The 20,194-nt window shown below is 55.9% G+C and overlaps 1 protein-coding gene across 1 annotated transcript in view; it reads right to left on the bottom strand.

Moving 5' to 3' along the window:
• Nucleotides 1–20,185, bottom strand: part of ARHGEF10 (Rho guanine nucleotide exchange factor (GEF) 10) — a 135,156-nt gene extending 114,971 nt beyond the window's left edge. Inside the window, exons 1-2 of the mRNA XM_011937549.1 lie at nt 20,138–20,185; nt 4,539–4,625 (exon numbers count right to left, since the gene is read on the bottom strand). Of these exons, the coding sequence (XP_011792939.1) occupies nt 4,539–4,575 (37 nt within the window). The 5' untranslated portion in view covers nt 4,576–4,625; nt 20,138–20,185. The remainder of the gene's footprint in view (nt 1–4,538; nt 4,626–20,137) is intronic.
• Nucleotides 20,186–20,194: the final 9 nt, after the last annotated feature.

The raw sequence follows: 20,194 nt of genomic DNA, 5'->3' as shown, positions 1-20,194 counted from the left end.
CACCCCCCACAAACAGCCCATCCTCCAGAAACAGTCCATCCCCCAGAAACAGTCCACCCCCCACAAACAGTCCATCCTCCAGAAACAGTCCATCCCCCAGAAACAATGCTGCCCCCAGAGACAATGCCAGTGTGTGTGCTGGCATCTGTCTGAGCTCATTACGGAAGTTACCAGGTATTTGGTAAATGATTTTTTGTGAACCAACATTAACATGCCAATTGTACTGATTTCTTTTGCCCGAACATAATTTGCATTGGAATTTTGCTACTAATTAGAGAAAGGCTTTAGCTGGCAGTGTGACTGTTTTGCATTCTGAGAAATCCCAGATCATCTTCTGAATGGATTTGCTAAGTGCTTACCAGCTAGGTCTAAGTACTTTAGAGATGCTAACTTGTCATATCCTCCCCAAACTTATGAGAGGGGTTCTGTTTGTTCCAGGAATGACGGAAATTGAAGGCTGCTTAGGTCACCAGATCACACACCTCAGAGTCAACATTTGAATCCCAGCAGCGGGGCAGTAGAGCCTGAAATCTTTCCTGGTGCACAAGCTGCCTCACAAACACCACTTCACCTTGTGATGACTTGACTTGCTGCCAAGGACATTTCTAGAGAAGGCACAGGGACCTGGTAAAGGTGAGGAATGGGCATGGACTAAGGAATGATTCCACTGGAACACACAACAGCACCCCTGCCAGGAGGCCCCAAGGGCAGCCACTGAGAAGGACACTTATGAAGCCTGGAAAATGTTCACAAATAAAAATGTTAAAGCTGGTATAAAAACGTACACTCAAAATGTTAAAAATCAGGCCACGTGTGGTGGCTTCCGCCTGTAATCCCATCACTTCGGGAGGCCAAGGTGGGCAGATCACTTGAGGTCAGGAGATCAAGACCAGCCTGGCCAAGACGGTGAAACCCCGTCTCTACTAAAAATACTAAAATTAGCTGGGTGTGGTGGCGGGTGTCTACAATCCCAGCTACTTAGGAGGCTGAGGCAGGAGAATCCTTGAACCCAGGAAGCAGAGGTTGCGAGCCACGCTCACACCGCTTCACTCCAGCCTGGCAAGAGAGGCAGACTCTGTCTCAAAAAAAAAGTCAAAAACTTACATTCGATGACTACGATTATGTAGAAAAGAAATATGCGGAAAAAACCGGAGAAGTGATGATCTAAAGTACCAGCACCAACTGTGTCTGAGCGCAGGGAAGAACTGAGGTCGCAGTACTCTCCTGCCGCATCCTGATCTTCAGGGGCACTTTTCAGTGCACAGTTTACTTAATAACGGGGGAAATTATAATTAAAGTACCACAGAATCCTCAGAAAAGACACCAGGCCATTATCCCTATTTCTATTTGTCATAAAAGTTATTGGCTAGAAACTCACCTAAGTTTCCGAGCCACAGCACTGTCATTAAACGGTGGCTTTCTGAATCAAAGTCCAGGATCATGTGGCCTGTCAGCAACAACAGGCACCTCGCTCTCCACCCGACAGAGGGCTAGGGCGGCTCCTCAGCACCTCCAAGGCTCCTGGGCTCCTACCAGGGTCTCCCGAGGACACCCTCCTGGGTGCAATGTTAACAGTGGCAAACTGTGGAGATTTCCACGTTCCTGCAGCCTGGAGTTAGTGACAAGCCCTGAGGCTGGATCTAGTGGGCCTTGGCCCAAGGGCGGCCTGGCCAGTCCAGCTGCACCCAGAGGGCGTGGGCCTGTCATACTGTCCCCTGGGTCGTAATCTGGGCAGAGGGAGGGGCTGTGGAGACACCCGCAGCCCCAGGAGAGGTGTGACCTGCTGCAGGGAGCAACAGCAGCGGCTGGTAACCCTGGGCACCCCGAGTCCTGCCTCCATCAGAGGCCATGTCTCTAATTAGGACAACTACCAAGGTGGAGTGCTATGGGGCCAGGGACCTTTCAGAGAGCCAGTCTGGTTGTGAAGACGTGGGTGGGTGGGCATTCTGTCCAATCCAGGTGGTGGCACCGCTGGGCAGAGAGCCAGTTCTGGTAGTGAAGACCGTGGGTGGGCATTTCATCCAATCCAGCTGGGCAGAGAGCCAGTTCTGGTTGTGAAGACCGTGGGTGGGTGGGCATTTCATCCAATCCAGGTGGTGGCACCGTGGGGCAGAGCTCCTCAGGGTGCCAGGCACTAGCCAGGACTGATGACGACGTCAGCAAATGCGGGAGACACATTTAATGACAAAACGGGGTTTCCGCCTTCTTTGAAACAGTGGGCAAGACAGGGGCAAAGGCAGCATCCGTCTGCCGTGGGACTCTGAACGGCCCTGCGTCCTCCACAGTCCTGGACACTTACCTGCAGAGACAACTTCCTGGCCTTTCTTTTCAACTTCCCCCAACAACTGTACCTGCCTCCTGAGCATGTCAAAGCACCGTATTAATGGTTTCCCACCTTTGCGGGTGGGAAGGAGGGGAGGCAACAGAAAAGCACACAAGATCTGGTGCCCACCCCTTCAAACAGAGAACTACCCAAGACAACCACTCGTTTCCATGAAATGCCAAAAAGCAAGCAGGGAGGTGGGAGGGGGCCCTTGCAGGGATGGTCACCCCAAGAGGGCCCACGGCGGATGAGGCCACAGGATGACACCCAGTGCCCTGCTTTGCCAGGGCATCATCTCATTTGATAGGAATGAAAAACAATAAAAGATGTTGCTCTCTGCCTCATTTTCCACTTTTACTTTTCAGACAGGGTCTCACTCCCACCACCCAGGCTGGAGTTCAGTGGCACAATCTCGGCTCACTGCAGCCTCAACTTCCCGTGCTCAAGTGAACCTCCCACCTCAGCCTCATGAGTAGCTGGGACTACAGGCATGCACCATTATGCACAACTAATTATTACTATATTATTCTTTTTGCAGAGATGGGGTCTCACTATGTTGCCCAAGCTGGTCTCAAACTCCTGGGCTCAAGTGATTCACCCACCTTAGTCTCCCAAAGTGCTGGCATAACAGGTGTGAGCTATGGTGCCTGGCCTCATTTTCAATTAAAACGACGTAGTCTGGCAGAGCCTGAATGCCAGCAATCCACAAGTGAGTGAAGCTGGGGTGACAATGAGCACCACCGCAAGGAGACCAGCCGACAAAGAGGCAAGGAGAGCAGCCGACGTCACCCCCAGAAGAGAAGAAGCGGGGCCGTGGCCTTGGGTTCCCGGTACCGGGTCTTGTACCCCGTGGTCTTTCAGCTCTGGAGAACTCCAAGAGCTGGACTTCCAGGCCTGGTTCCCCAGCGCAGACCCCCGGCAGCAGGAGTGGGGGTCGCTTCTGGCCCCTGCAGTGTCACAGGCTGTTTCTGGGGTGGCCACTGCTCACCCCTGGATTCTCTCATCTCTGTCATCTGCCAGGCCTGGTGACCCCTGGATTCTCGCGTCTCTGTCGTCCACCAGGCCCCGGTGACCCCTGGATTCTCTCATCTCTGTCATCTGCCAGACCCCTGGATTCTCTCATCTCTGTCATCTGCCAGGCCTGGTGACCCCTGGATTCTCGCGTCTCTGTCGTTCACCAGAGCCCAGTGACCCCTGGATTCTCCTGTCTCTGTCATCTACCAGGCCCTGGTGACTGACTTGCTTGTGAACACCCTGACTTCCAGGCTGCCTCTTTTCTGATCCAGCTACAACCACTGAGGGCCCAGAGTGCCCATGTAGTTGGGAGGGCACAGATAACCAAATCCTGGCATCTCCCAAGACCCACACCCACGGTGCCAAGGGGCCTGGAGCCCACACAGTTAATTCCCCGACCTCCACAGCTTCATCGCCCCCCGGATCTGCAACGGACACCAGGCCCGCGTGCACCGTGTGGTCGGGCAGGCCCCGGGAGAACAGAGGCCAGGTCTCCAGGCCCTGAAGACGACCTGCCATGGAAACGTGGGTCAGTGTCCACCTTCTCCACTGGCTGGAGTGCAAGCTGGCAACCCTGGCACAGTCTTTTTGGCCATAATTTAACTTGGGTGAGGGGACAACGAAGAGAAATCTTTCATCAGCAGCCCTCCCTTAGGGAGCATATGGAGAGAGAGGTCGTGCTTGTCCCTGAGCGCCCGCAGAGGAGGGAAGCAGAAAAGGAAACTGGGCGAGAGCTCGCCACGGGCAAGCTGTGCTCTAAGCCTGAGCGGGGCCTTTAACGATGGAAGGTTCTATCCCGTAACCACCCTCCTGGGCCTTCAACACTGGAAGGCTCCATCCCGTAACCACCCTCCTGGGCCATTAACACTGGAAGGCTCCATCCCGTAACCACCCTCCCGCTCCATCGCTGACCGCGTCAGGCTGAGGGGAACCTGAAGGGAGTTTCAGACGCTGACGGCAGGTCCCCTCGAGCAACACAGCAGCACCTGCAAGGCACGCGAGAGGCTCATCCAGGATGCCCGCGTCGAAAGGCAGGGGTGGGGGCAGCCGGGTCACATCGGAACCTTCTCTTTCTCCCGGGAAGCTCTCGCTCCACCCCATACCCCAGTGACCAGCAATTCAGTGGTTCCAAAAGTACCCTGTCCTTGATGAGAGCAGCAGCGCGCCCTGACCCACAGGCCCACCTGCCAAGTGCTGTTACCTGCAGGAGCGGTACGCGGGGGCTCTCGCTGGTCCATGCTGCAGCTCCAGATGCCTCTCTTCTCGGCTCTGTTACAGGAAGCAGCTCCTGCAAGAAGGAGAGACACTGCTTGTCACCGTTCAGGTGGAAAAACACGCACTCAACAGATGCAGGGCTGTCGACAGAGAACCTCGCCAAAAGGAAGAACTAACTGTCATTATGATCCATGATTAGAAGACTCACCACCTATTCGTCGTGAATACTTGCAAATCTCCCTTGAAACAACACTCGAGAGCAAAACAAAAGAGACTTCTCAGGGTTGGAGTGACTTCACCTTGAACTGTAGCCAGAAGTTTATTTTGTAACTTGGATTCGCTGGCCAGGCCCTCCCAACCTGACACTGGCTTCAACTCCTTGCTGAATGTCCCACCGTATTCTAAAGGGAGAAATCAACATGTAAACCAGACGTGTTACTTCCAGACTCAGCTGGGATCAGGTGCGGCGCCAGCGGCCCTCTCCACTCCTTTGGGTAAACGTGTGGCTAACCTCTCGGGGCGAGGCTGGGTCCCAGCCTGCCTGCTGCTGTGATTCTTGTCTACGCTTCATGTTTCCCTCCCTGCTTTGAGGACATGAGTTTCAGTGTGAGCTGGATGCCAGCAGTGACCCGGGAAGGCCAGTTGCTGGTGACTCGTGTTAAGACCACAACACACAGGCCTGGCTCCCGCCAGAACCATCCAGGGGAAATAAGCTGTCCTCGGGGAACTCTCTGGCTGCCTCGGCTCCAGCACTAGGGACCAGGTTCCAGCACCAGGGACCAGGCACCAGCCCCAGGCCCCGGCTGCATCAGGAAAAGCACATGCGGCCACAGGGGCCATGGTCCCTGAGTGTCACCCACAGGCCAGCTCCTCCGAGGCCAGGCGGGCCCACGCCCAGGGTGGTCACTGGCCTCATGTGCTCTTCAGTGAGGGGAATGCGAGGGGATGGCAGGTGCCAAGAGCTCCAGGCTCTGCCTGCCACACACCCAGAACGCTACCAGGCCAGCGAATTCTCTTATCGTAGTGCACAGAGCTGGCCGCTGGCTCTGGCACTCTCAGAAGCAGACAGACACTGCTTTCCAATGAGGCTGGCAGTGGGATCTTGCCCCCAACCTCAGATGTGGCACCTCCTGCATTCCCAGCCCAGTGCCCGCCCATCTGCCCTCCTCTGTTCCCAGCCCAGCGCCTGCCCTTCCACCCTCCTGTGTTCCCAGCCCTGAACCTGCTCTCCCTCCATCCCCCAGACTCGCTCAGGTGCCATAAGGCCACATGCCACCACCCTCGCCCCATCCCCAGCACCTGGCCTTATGGTTCAGCACCTTACAGCCTCAGTTCCTTGGTTTCAGGTCATTTCACCAACATGCACAAGTAGCTCAACATGCACTGCTGAGAAAAGAGCAGAACTTCTGTCTGAGGGACGGGAGCCCTTTCACATCATCAGGCACCGAGAATGTGCAGACGAGCCACAGCCACACCCTGCTCTCTGCTCTGTGCTCCCAGGGAGCCCCGTGTTCACTCAATGCAGCCTGCGGTGGCCCCCAGTGGCTGGGAAGAGCCTAGTGATGCCACGCTGGACCCCATCACACGCCCTGTAGCTTAAGAATGCACAGTAATCACTAATCAATAAACCAATGGTTTCCATAAATCATGAGAATTCCTGACAAACAGCTTTCTGTCAGCCTCCCTGACCCCCTTTCTGCTTTCCAAAATCCCCCTGGAGACGCTGCTCATCAGTGTGTGTTCAGGGCAGCCTGGATCCAGGCTCCTGGGCTTCAGGCCTCACACGCGGCTCAAATAACCCTCTACATAGAGTACTTTCACCCTAGCTTTTTTCCTTTTAGGTCCACCTCGCCAGCACAACTCCAAGACGTGGGGACTGTTATTATTTTTCAGTGGAGAAACCAGTGGTTGGGAGACTTGAGACACTCACCCAAAGCTACAGCTGAGGGCAGGTGGCTGATGTGAGCACCCCGAGCCGGCCTGGGCCCCAATGGCGGGTGGCTGATGCGAGCATCCAGAGCCCGGGCCTGGGCCCCGACGGCACACCTCTGCCCTTCCACCCGCCGTGCCCGTGCAGGAGAGCTCTCTGTGCAATGAGACAGGGTCCAAGTGCCTGCCAGCGCACCCGTGAGGCGGGAGGTGCCCACCCTGTCCACCCCAGCAGGACCCATGAGGCGGGAGGTGCCCACCCTCTGCACCCCAGCAGTGATTCCATGGGACGACAAAGGACATCATCCTTTGAGGGAAAGCTGTCATTCCCAAGGTAAGGTCAGACAGACATGCTTGGACCACAATGGTGAATGGAAAGAATGACGCTCATGGAAGGAATCTTCAGAGACAAATGCAGCAAACATGCCAGATGGTCCCCACGCTGGACGGTCCCCACGCCGGACGGTCCCCATTTCAGACAGTCCTCACGTTGGACAGTCCCCACATCAGACAGCTTCCACAGTGGACAGCCCCCACACCGGACAGTCCCCACGCCCGACAGTCCCCACACCAGACAGCTTCCATGCCAGATGGCCCCCACACCACACAGCCCCCACACTGGATGGCTCCCACATCAGACAGCCCCCATGCCAGGCAGCCCCTACGCCAGTCAGCTTCCATGCCGGACAGTCCCCACATTGGACAGTCCCCACGCCAGACAGCTTCCACGCTGGACAGTCCCCACATCGGACAGTCCCCACGCCAGACAGCCCCCACGCCAGACAGCCCCCACGCCAGACAGCCCCCACGCCAGATGGCATCAATGCTTCCGACAATCGGATCCCATGGGCAGAGAGGACCACACTGGCTCTGAGACCCTGACAAAACCTAAAATGACCGTTCAGCCTCAGTCAACAAATATTTAGCCAACACCAACTGTGCTGAAGAGTGCGCGCGCTCTCTGAAAGAACGAACACGTGGGGTCTGAAGCGGACGCCGCCGGCGTGCACACAGCAGCAGGGCCGGACGCTGACTGCTGCCCTTAGTGCAGAGGGAGGGATGGCTTCTCCCCAGGCCAGGCGGGCGTGGGGTGGCTGTGGGAAGGAGAGGACACCTTCATTCGTCAGCCTGGCTGGGATGACTCGGCAGCCTCAGAGCCAGATGGAAGAACAGTATGTTCCACAGCTACAGCATCTCCCAACAAAGAAAATTAACAATGCTCCAACACAGCTACGAATCCTCAAGAGTTTAGGTTGATGTCATCTTTCCCTGGGACGCTGGCACCAGGGCCAACGCCATCTCACACATCAGGATCACTGCAGATGGAGTCCAGGCCCGTTAGAGAAAGGGAAGGCAGCAGGCACCGCCTGGCATCCCCAGCAGGTCCCAGCCCAATGTCTGTTCCTTCCACTGTGCACCAGGACCTCGGGGAACAGGACAGATAGAGATGCGTCCATCATACGAAGAAGAGGCAATGAATAAACGCCCTGAACTCTGCAGAGGAGACAATGAACAAACACCTTTGAACTCCGCAGTCCTGAGGGGAGACGGAGGAGGAAACCGTACCCAGAGCACCTGTGAGCGTGAGAAGCGGCATCCCCACAACCCCGAGTCCTCACCACCTTCACTCACGGTGAGGCGAGTGGTATTCCTCAGCTCCTCACCGGCTGAAGACACTGAGCTCACAGATTCACCTGCCCAACATTAGTAATGCTGAGGAGCCAGGCGTCCTCGGGCTTCAGAGAAAACCAGCGCCCTCCCCTTGTGACCCACATTCCGTTCGCAAAGGTGGTGAGCAAGTGGCAGGGTCAGAAGCACACCCTCCCCCCTTTCTGCCCTGGAGAAGACCAGCCATCCGCCTGCCGGGTCTGTTCCAGAACGAACACCACACTAGCACGCTCTACCTGACAGCCACACGGCTTTCTGTGTCTTCAGAGAATTCTGTTTCCTTAAGCCCTGTTGTTTACTCTCCATTTTTTCAACCACACTGTGTAAATCTCATTCATGCTATTTGTTTCTCTACTAAAATGTATAAAAATGAGTCCAATTGATTTCTCATTCTTCCACTGATAATCTTAGGACCAACGGAAAGACGAACAAGCCTGGGCATTACTCCTTTTTATGCCTGGCCCTTTTTAAGGGTGACAGCTCACCCTTCACCCAGCAGCTACCACGGCGTCTGCCTGGATCAGCTCTGCAAGTCTGCAGGGCAGCCCTGTGCAGAAAGCACAGCCCCCACCCCTCCTGAGGCTCGGCGCAGCCCACAGCAGCCCCTGACTCTACAGCTAGGAAGCGACTGTCAGATTCTGGCCCAGGCCTTGCCCTACCACCGGCATCCTGACGCGTACACAAGTGTCAGGCACACTGCAAACTCCAAAAATTTCCTTCCAAATTAGTGTCTCTTAAAAACTGCATTCCTATGAAGGAAAATTTCTAGGAGGCTGTGTTATTCCGCTTTCACGCTGCTGATAAAGACATACCTGAGACTGGGAACAAAAAGTTTTAATTGGACTTACAGTTCCACATGGCTGGGGAGGCCTCAGAATCATGGCGGGAGGTGAAAGGCTCTTCTTACATGGCGGTGGCAAGAGAAAATGAGGAAGAAGCAAAAGTGGAAACCCCTGATAAACCCATCAGATCTCACGGCCGTATCCACTATCAGGAGAATAGCACAGGAACGACCAGCTCCGAGGATTCGGTTACCTCCCCCTGGGTCCCCACCACAACACGTGGGAATTCTGGGCGATACAATTCAAGTTGAGATTTGGGTGGGGACACAGCCACACCATGTCAGGGGCTGACACAGAAACCACGCCTTTGTTTCTAGACTCAGAGCTGCCTATGCGCCCTACACAGCCCGTGGCAGCACGCACTCCTCCCCCCACAGCCTGCTCCCCCAGCTCAGACCTGCTGTGAGAAGTTTCTGTGTCCCTGGAACCTCCAGGCCACACAAAACGTCCCAGCTCCCTGAAGCCCAGGGGTCTAGAGCCTGCCTTCTCTGTGCAATCTTCCAGCAGCGTCAGCCCACGTGGCGGGCAACTCCCCACGGGTGACTCACCTGGACCTCACGGGCATCATTTTCAGTGGTGGGGCTGGGCTGGGGCTCACTCTCCCCGCCCTGGTGCAGATGAGATGGACCCTGAGGGCAGAGCAGAAGACTCCACTTTCCAAACACTCTGTCCCCAGCAGTGTGCAGCATGAGGTCACACCTGCCTGGGCTGCAAGCTTTGTTTCATGATTGCTGTCATTTTCCAATTTAAGCATCTTAATGAAAGATTTCATTGTGCATTTGGATTTGGATTGTGTTTTTTTTGCAACAGTCTCGCTCTTCTTGCCCAGGCCGGAAAGCAGTGGCTCAATCTAGGCTCACGGCAAGCTCCGCCTCCTGGGTTCACGCCATTCTCCTGCCTCAGCCTCCCGAGTAGCTGGGACTATAGGTGCTCGCCACTATGCCTGGCTAATTTTTTGTATTTTTAGTAGAGACGGGGTTTCACCATGTTAGCCAGGATAGTCTCGATCTCCTGACCTTGTGATCCACCCACCTCGGGCTCCCAAAGTGCTGGGATTACAGGCGTAAGCCACTGCACCCAGCCTGGATTGTGGTTTTAAACAAAAAGATGATGCATTCAGTCAGAGAAGGAGCCCAGAGACACCGAGGCTGAAGGAATGTTTCATGCCATGTGCGTCAGGCCGCAGCCCCGCCTTCCACAAGTGTTTATAGACAGCACAGCCACTGCGCTCCCTGACACTGTTCAGCATGATTGTGGGGACACACACACCCGCAATCAAGGCCTGCAAAAGGAGCTCAGGGGAGCCCATCCAGGAGGAATGCGGGGTGGGAAGGACGCTGGCTGAAGACCCACGGACGTTCCACGGGCACCTTTCCAGAGTCAGTGCTTCTGGACGGCGTGAGCGCGGTAGCGTGAGTTGTCATGCTGACTCCGGCACAGGAGGAAGTCACCAGGCCTCTACCTGGGAAGCAGCCGCAGGGCGGCAGGGCTAGAGCCTGTGCTGGAAGCCTGTCTGCATCCGCCCCAGCCCAGAACTTCCCAGCCACCGAGGCCCTCGACCTGCCTGTGCCCCCACGGCCTCCGCTGCACAGGGACGGCACTGACTCACAGGGCTGCCATGTGGTTTCAGAGACGCGCCCGGGGCAGAGACAGGCTCTGTGCCCGTGAAGTGCCCCGCTCTTCACTTACTGCTCAGTCCTGTCCGGCACTCGGGCCTCGAGCATCCTGGGCCCACTGGTCAGTTTCCTATCGTCCACTCCTCCGGCCTCCATGGCCCTGCAAAGGTGGGGGCGGCAGGCTGAACCACCCACACCACATCCTGTGTCCACGCCACAGACTGCACGAGCGTGGGATGTCCCAGTGCCTTGCCAGACACAGGCCGGGGGCCATCAGCGCCCAGCACCCCGCGACCAGGCCGAGCTCAGAGCGTTGCGGCGGACCCGCCTGGCGAATGATGCCAGGGCCATTTCCTCCGTCCTCCCACCTGGGGGTGAAGTGGCCCCAAGGGCAGAGCCCAGGAGCCTGGGGCCGGGAGCCGGGTGGCCAGTGTCCAAGGCTGCGCGGCCTCTGGACATCCCACCCCGGACGCACCACGGGAGCCAGGAAACCTCTGCGTCCCCGGCATTCTGCGCCTGGTCCATTCACATTCATAAGGTTCCAACTCAAGAAATAAATCCACGCGGGAGAAACGTAAAAGGATGCAAAGTGTACGGCGGGAGTCCTGGAATGTTATGGTTAACTCAGCCAAACGCAACGGCGAGCCAAACACGCCAGCCCTTTCTACCCAACGTTTCCAGAGGCCTATGAGGAGACAAAGGGGATGGATGGACGGACAGGCGGAGGGAAGCAGGGAGGAAAGAGCTTCTTCTCTAAGACTTGGGAGAACGCCGCTGTCCTGGGTTTGTGTTTTGTGACCACCCAGATTTGGCCTCAGAGCACAGCTGTGACTAAGTCTCAGGGCGCATGGCACCCAGCAGCCCCTCCCTCCAGGGTCCTCCCTGGGCCCGTGTCTCCCCCTCTGCCACCTTCTCACCATTACGCTCTGCTCACCTCAGACTGAGACCATCTCCACAGGACCTTCTCCCCTCCGCTGCACGTTCCCAGAAGAGGAAAAAAAAGTGAAAAGAGAAGCAAATGCATTCAGTTTCACAAGGGCTTTAGAAAACGGTCGGTCACGAGCTCCTCACCGGGTCAGAATCAACCCGTCCCGGCCCAGAGCATCTGTGCCCCTCTCTGCGCCACACACTGGGGAGGGACGAGCAGCCCCGGACCCGCTGCCACAGCGTCCACTCATCTGGCCAGAGCTGCCCGCGCCGTGAGAGTCCACCCCTGACGGGCAAGGGTGGCGTCCAGACAGCTGCATGCCCCAGGCCTCTGCAGTCGCTGCTGGCAGCCCAGCCCTGGTTACCCTTTCCCAGGAGGGCTGAAGATGCGTGTGTCCGCTTGTCTCCCCTTCTCTAGTGCCCCTAAGCAGAAGTGGTCATTGGGGGGCTCCCAGCAGCCCCGACACAGCTCGCCACCAACGCTGTGTGCCGTACACTTGGGGAGGGGTCATCATCGCAACGGGAAGCTGAGGTGCACGGCGTCAGCTACAACTCCCTCCCAAGGAAGCAGCACGGGGAGCTGGGGACAGCGGGTCAGCAGCCAGGAGGGCTTCCTAAAGAAGGCAGTGGGGCCAGGATCTGCGGGAAAGGAGACTGCTCACTGGAAAGGGTTTAGGAAGCAAGCCGGGCTGGGCATGAGAGCAGCAGCGGCCTGGGGACTGCCCGGGGCCTGGCGTGGATCAGGGGCTGACTCGGGGCTAGGAAGAGACCAGAGAGCACGGTGGGCATCCCAGGGGTGGGGGCTCGAAGGCGGTAACAGGGCGCCAAGGAGGAGCGAGAGGCAGCCATGAGGGCCATGGTTGGGGTAGATGTAGCAGCAGCGGCTGAAGATCCTGGACTATAGACAGAAGACTCTGACTCTATCTGCCTCTGTCTGCCTCTGCCTCTGCCTCTATCTCTGTCTCTCTCTGTCTCTGTCTCTGCTTCTGCCTCTGTCTCTCTGTCTCTCTCTGCCTCTGTCTCTGCTTCTGCCTGTCTCTGTCTCTCTCTGCCTCTGTCTCTCTCTCTATCTGCCTCTGTCTCTGTCTCTCTCTGTCTCTGTCTCTGCCTGTCTCTCTCTGTCTCTGCCTGTCTCTCTGTCCACAGCAGGGGCAGTTGCACATGACCCTCGACACAGCCTTGGGCACAACGCGTCCCCCACCCCGTGACCCCTCCGAGCATCTACAGACGCTCCAACCCTTGGAGCCCTTGGAAGACTCGTGTGGAGCACAGCGGTGACTTGACCGCAGCTGCCGCTCAGGCACCAGCAGAGCGGGACCACAGGACCCCTGTGTGGACTAAACCACCCTCGACCGTCTCCGTGCCTCCAGCCCCACAGCCAGGAGGAAGCACCACATTCCACAGACTCCTGTCCCCACACCCGGTCCCAGCCGGGTCACACCCACAGGCTCGGGCACCACCCTTCCCTCCTCCCCGTTTGCTGGTTCCCACAGGCAGCTGCAGGAAGGGCGCCCGTCCAACTCCATCCAGCCATGCGCCATCCTCCCGGGCTTTCCTGACCCAGGGCCACAGCCCCATAGGACCCCATGGTGAGAATGAGAAAAAGCTGCCTGTCATCGATATGAAAGTCAACACCCTGAAAAGTAACTCCACCAGAAGCACCCTGTGCAGGTGCCCAGGAGCAAGCAGTGCACAACCCGCACAGCAGTACATGACCCGCAGCACAGGGGCTCTGCAATCCCAGCAGCATGGAGCGGCCTTCACGTCCCAACTTGGTCACCACTCACTGTGCATGGTCCCTCCACGGCTGCCACTGTCCCTCCACGGCTGTCACACCGTCCCTCCACGGCTGCCACTGTCCCTCCGCGGCCGTCACACCGTCCCTCCACAGATGTCACACTGTCCCTCCACAGCCGCCACTGTCCCTCCGCGGCCGTCACACCGTCCCTCCACGGCTGCCACTGTCCCTCCACAAATGTCACACTGTCCCTCCGCGGCCGTCACACCGTCCCTCCACGGCTGCCACTGTCCCTCCACAGATGTCACACTGTCCCTCCACAACCATCACACCATCCCTCCACGGCTGCCACTGTCCCTCCGCGGCCGTCACACCGTCCCTCCACGGTTGCCACCATCCCTCCGTGGCCGTCACACTGTCCCTCCACAGATGTCACACTGTCCCTCCACGGCTGCCACTGTCCCTCCACAAATGTCACACCGTCCCTCCACGGCTGCCACTGTCCCTCCACAGATGTCACACTGTCCCTCCACAGCCATCACACTGTCCCTCCACGGCTGCCACTGTCCCTCCGCGGCCATCACACTGTCCCTCCACAGATGTCACACTGTCCTTCCACAGCCATCACACACTGCCCCTCCATGGATGTCCATCACCCTGTCTGCTACAGCTGTCACGTGGCCCCTCCGTGGCTCTCCCACATTGTCCCTCCATGGGTCTGGCCTGTGGCCCTTCCAGCCGCTCTGACACATGGAGCCTCCAAGGCTTCTTCCCATGTGGTTCTCCCGCTGACCTGGTGTTCACCAGTCCCCTCTCACCTTGGGCCCTCCAGCCCTGGCCGACCTGCTGTTCCTGGACACGCTTGGGCGGCCGCCTCAGGGCCGCGCAGTCGCTGTTCCTCCCACTGGGAATGGGTTTCCGTGGATGTGGGCTCAACCCATCTCTCAGCTCCATTGGCATTTCAGGCAATAACCCCATTCTCTTGGCGCCTCTCCTGCCATGGCTCCCATTCAATTACAAATCCCTCCTCTCCGCACCTTGTAGCCCCATGTATGCCTTATTTCTCCACAGCTTTTCATCATATTACTTTACGTTTTAAATCATCTTTCCTAAACACAAGGATGTCAGGCCCCCAGGGCAAGCACATGGCCTCTGTGGTCCATGCCCTGTCTTGGGGTGTGAGAGCACTTAGTACTTAGCACGGGGCAGTATTCACAAAACATCTGTCTCTTAACAGGCCATTTCCAGATTTGTCGGTGCTTGTCATACGGCCACAGGTAGATTTTCCTCATGTGTAAAAGGTTGTTTCTTTTTATATAATGTATATTTTAAGTATAAAAACTTGATCTGAAAACACATAACCACAAAAGGGCACTAAATGTAAGCCAATAGAGAAAGGCCTCGAGGGACCAAGAAGGTGCTTTCAGGTGTTTGCACAGCCCCCAGAGGCTCCTGGCAGCCTGGATGCTAGACAGAAGCCACGCCCAGGAGTCAAGTGCCCACCAAGAACAGCCGCCTGAGCCCCACGGGAAATGAGTCGCCTGCCACGCATGCCTGCGGAATGCACTGGAAATCTCCCGGGATTACAGGTGCATGCACACAGCCTCCCTCCCTTGTCTTCGCCTGATACTCCTCTTGTCACCAGGAGTCCTTGCCCTCTGGGGCCGTCTGCTGCTGCAGACAGAACAGAGCAGGGAAGCGGCTTTTTATAGCAAGTGGGAGCTGCCTCCAAACTCCAGCCTTCTGACTGTTGGCAGAGATCACTTTGGAGCCTGCACACTGGAAAACATAACCTTCTCCTTCTTGCTACCACTACGCTATAACTCGCTCCCCAGATATTTTCATCAGCTGGCAAAATGCTGCACCTTTCATTCCTTCCTATTAAATCATGGAGAAATGTGCATGTCTAAACGTCGTTCCAGAAGCAGGGTGCCTGCCGCCGTCCCAGCAGCCTCCACGGGCCGCGCTGTGCATTCTTCCCCCATGGAGCCTGGATTCGGGACCATGAGTGGAGCGCTGCACCGCTGTGCAGCCCTTGGCACCTGTGAGCGCTAGTTTAGACTTCTGCTGCAGCTGAAAAGCGACCTATTCTATATAACACAGGACAAGAGCTTCCAGAGAAAGGAATTCTCTTCAACCCTGCTCTGTGAGAAGTGCCTCTGCTGGCTGAATGCACAGAGCCCACACAAATGACACGAAGCCATGAAACCGCGGCTTCCATGGAGGCACAGACAGCAGCTGGACATGGATCAGGGCCTCTCGTGTGGGCTGCTTCCCATGGACCTGCTGAGCCAAGTGCCTGAGCACAAAGCATGAGTCGACTTTCTTTTTCTTATCACTCCTGCAGCAAGCCGGCTGGCCAGGGTCAGGGGCTGGCTCCAGCCCTCAGCGGACCTCAAGCTGGCCCGGCCCACACAGGGCAACCGCCCACAGGCCCAGCCTTACAACATCCCACTGGTTCAACGCCGCGGACCCAGCCAGGCTCAGACCTGCACGCACAATGAGGAAGACCCAGCACATTCCTTCTGTCATAGCTCAGCGCTTCTCACACAAAACAGACCAAGCTTCTGAACCAGGAGTGTCATTAACCCTGGAGCTCCCTGGGTTGTGTCTACACGGCCCACGCAGGTATCCTATCGGGACGACCCAGCTCAGGCCCGGCGTGAGCTACTGTGGGGGCAGGGAGCGCTCAGCCTTGCCAGGATGGCTGCCGCCCCCGCAAGGTGTGCTGGAGTCCCTGCCGCCTGCTTCCTCTCCAACGCTCAAGGCCTTCCAGCCTCTGTCCGCTCAGATATGCACTGAATACCACGTTAGCTTATGTAATGCTCTTTGGACTCACTTTTCTCATGTTCCTTACAGAAAATCAGAAACTGCACTGAAATCACTGCTTTATTTTCCTTTCAGAAAAAAAAAAAATAAGCGAATAGAATAAAACAGTAAGTGTGCATGCCACCGTTTATCACAATGTAATTCCTTGGCTTTTCCTGTGTAGTCCACTCTTAATCACCCACATCAGTAAGAGAGTACAAAAGTTCAAAATTCGCTTTGAACACTTTGAAGTTTTCCTTTTGGTATTTATATTCCAAAGTAAATGTCCACACTGCTTTTCTACAACATAATAATAGTGACCACATTTAAGTGTAAGGGTCTGTCCCCCACAGCTGGACAACAAGCCACGGACCCAAACTTGAACAAAGAACATGACCTCAGCACGGAAGCAACATATACGACTTGCAGGAGCCTGACTCACCCTGACCCACCGCGTGCTAAAAAGGCTCAGCTGTCTGTAGTTGTCAGTGGAAACAGAGTGTTGAGGTATCAGAACCAATTCCTTCTGTTTTCTTCATTAAAGCCCCACGGTGAGTCCCCAGGGCCTGACAGTCAGTAAGATACTGGAACCTAGAATGGCCAAACTGGTAACCAGCGCCTCTGCCAATGCTGACGTAGCCAGGCCTATTCTGCGCAGACAGCCACGCATCTCTACGCGCACCTGCAACAACCTGCGTGCTTCCCCATCGCTCCCTCACAGGGCCCCTGCACCAGTCACAGCTCTGGACACCATATTTTACTTTACAAAGTTATTTCCCCTATCAGAAGGTGACCCACAGAAGAGAAAAACTTTGAACCCAAAACATTTTAATAACATTTTACATCTTTTTCACATCATTTAACAAAAATATGAAACATCAACAACTCCCAGATAGCACTTTCTACTGGCAGGCCTACTTTACTCCAATGACACAACAAAAAGCAGGAAATGGCAATGATGGAAGGAAAGGTATAATCCAAGATTAAAAATGATCATTTTGACTGGGCACGCGGTGGCTCATGCCTGTAATCCCAGCACTTTGGGAGGCCGAGGCAGGTGGATCACTTGAGTTCGGGAATTTAAGACCGGCCTGACCAACATGGCAAAACCCCATCTCTACCAAAAATACAAAAATTAGCCGGGCATGGTGGTGGATGCCTATAATCCCAGCTACTCGGGAGGCCGAGGCAGGAGAATCGCTTGAACCTGGGAGGCAAAGACTGCAGCAAGCCGAGATCCCTGCACTGCACTCCAGCCTGGGCAGCAGAGCAAGACTCCATTTAAAAAAAAAAAATCATTTTATGATCAAAATCTTGAAAACTCACAGAAAACAAACAAACAGAACCAAAACCAAATGTCCAAGCCTGGCAACTATGAACAGGCTGAAGCACAGCAGGGTGGCAGACGTAGCAGAAGTGTGTGTGTGTCAGGGTGGGGGCTGGTGGCAGGGCACTCTCCCAGGGCTCCTTTGCCACACCTATCCTTACAGGTAGCTCTGTCCCTCCCCAGATGGACCTGGGGCTGTGGCCCTGTCTGCAACCCAGGCAAGGCCCCCTCCTGGTTACCTGCCTCTGCTCTCCCCACCTCTCAGACCCTTGACAGCCCCTGGGCCTGGCCCACCCACTTCCACTGCAGAGCTCCCAGAACCTTCCAAAATTACATTCCCAGAAAGCCTGCTTAAGGGAGGGAGCTGAAATTCTCCCTCATGAACGAGTAACAGCTATGCTTCCCTTCTGTCTTATTTCATGCCACTTATCTTTCTATCCAGGGAAACTATAAACAACGCACGCATGAAACACAGATTCTCTGAGCATCTCCAGACCCGAGCTGTTCTTTGTATGCTTCCTGCCATGCACTGTGCAGTAAAGAATGACGGGCCCTACACCAGCACTTGCTTACGTCTCACTATGACGTTTTCATGTCGCTTACAGAATACAACTGTCATTAGCGCATTTCCAGTTTGCTTTAATTTATGCCAAACATATTTCGTTTAAGAAGCACTTCCCTATACGATGCCTTCTAGCAACCTCGTAAGTAAGCACCCTCAAGCTCTGTGAGAAGCCTGGACCCACAGCGTCAGGGAAAAGCTTCCCCATCTCAACCCAGGTCTCTAACTCCACACCCTCCACATTCCCCAATGCTTCCATCTACAACTCACACACACACACACACACACACACACACACACACGCACGCACACAAACACATGCACACCCACACAAACGCACGCACACACAAACACACATACACAAACACACACGCACACACATGCGCACAAGCACACACACACACACCCACACGTACGCACACACAAACTGCAGAGGAAAGGCAGCACACCAAAGCACCCAGAAGACAAATGTGGTTACATCTGGAAGTCAAGCATCAACTTTTAAAAACATAAAAAGCTATTTTGAATAACTTTTAACTTTACTTCACCCCCAACTGTCTACAACTAATGAATTACAAATAGCACCTTATACAAATGACTTTTCTTACTGCTGAGAAATCCTGGAAGTCTTAACTGACTATGAAAATTTACAGCCTCCATAACTGCCGATGTTAGCTGCTAAAGACAACAAATAGATGCTGTGCATGACAGAGAGGGACAAAGCATATTTTTAAAAATATGCCACGTGTAAACCTCAGTCATCATCTCTCTTTTCTAATAAAAATTATTTTCTACAAAGCAGGTGTTCAAAACATATTATTAATCAGCAGCGGCGAAACTGTTCCTCCTCGCAGCATTCCACCTATACAGCAGCAGTGAAATTGTTCCTCCTCGATTCCACCTATATGGAAATTAAGTCACTGCTGCACAGAATCTAGAATACAGACCAGTCCCTACTCAGATTATGGTTAACCAGAGAAAAGAATTAAAACCCATCGCATCTTGAGTCAATGAGAATTTTTACCTGTAGCAAAAGTTAGTGACTGGAATCAGTATTAGACGGCAGCAAGTTCGTCCACCGCTGCCTGGAAACGTGACCTCCTGGCCACAGTCTGGAGGGTTACTCAGACTTCACCTTCAGTGCCCAGGGGCCCATGGAGGGGGAGTGGTACCAGGACAGGTGGGCAAGGTGCCCGTGGACCTAGGGCAGCTTTTCTCAGAATCTACCTTGGTTTCTTGGGCACCAGCAGGCTGTGGGGTGCAAGGGAACAGGTGGAATGTGGGGGGACAGTTGGGGTGTGGGGGACAGCTGGGGTGCAAGGTAAATAGGTGGGGTGCGGGGGGACAGCTGAGGTGCAGTGGGACAGGTGGGGTGCAAGGTGAACAGGTGGGGTATGGGGGAACAGGTAGGGTGTGGTGGAACAGGTGGGGTGCAGGGGAACAGGTGGGTATGGGGGATCAGGTGGGGTACAGGGGGAACAGGTGGGGTAGGGGGGTCAGGTGGGGTATGGGGGATCAGGTGGGGTATGGGGGATCAGGTGGGGTGGCAGGAAGACAGGCAGGATGAACAGGTGGGGTGCGAGGGGACAGGTGGGGTGCAAGGGGACAGGTGGGGTTCAGGGGGACAGGTGGGGTGCAGGATAAACAGGTAGGGTGCAGGGGGACAGGTCGGGTGCGGGGGGACAGCTGGGGTGCGGGTAACTGGTGGGGTGCAAAGTGAACAGGGGGTGCTGAGGGACAGGTGGGGTACACGGGGACAGACGCCGGCTTTCCTTACATCGGTCCTTCTCTCCATCCTGAGGCGGACCGCGTTCTTATCCTTTACCGGAAAATCTAAGTTACCGCACGACCCCCAGGCGCAGCCCGCTCGACCCTCCGGCTCCTTCAGACGATTGGGGTTAGCTCCTGACCCTGGGGCCGGGGGTCCCTGCTGCCAGTCTCTGCTCCCCCCGCCCAGGCCCGCGCCGTTATCCTGAGGGGCCGGGGGCGCCGCGGAAGCTGCTCGGGGGGTGTCTCGACCCCTTCCCTGAAACGTCTGCGCAGGGGTTCGGGGGCGCCGCCACCTCGGGGTGGGACCCAGCGTCTTCGGGGGAGCCGGGCAGAAGTGCAACTCTCCAAGAAACCAGAAGCCCGCGAGGGGACCCACGGTTCGCGGGGCCAGCACTCACCTCGGCGGCCAGGACGCGGCCCCGCAGCCCCCTGCTGTCCCCCGCGTCCCCCGCGTG

The sequence above is a fragment of the Colobus angolensis genome, unplaced genomic scaffold (genome assembly GCF_000951035.1).
Source record: "Colobus angolensis palliatus isolate OR3802 unplaced genomic scaffold, Cang.pa_1.0 Scaffold165, whole genome shotgun sequence".
NCBI lineage: Eukaryota > Metazoa > Chordata > Mammalia > Primates > Cercopithecidae > Colobus > Colobus angolensis.
Note: the sequence above shows the minus strand (reverse complement) of the source record. Positions and strands in the feature narration are given on the sequence as shown.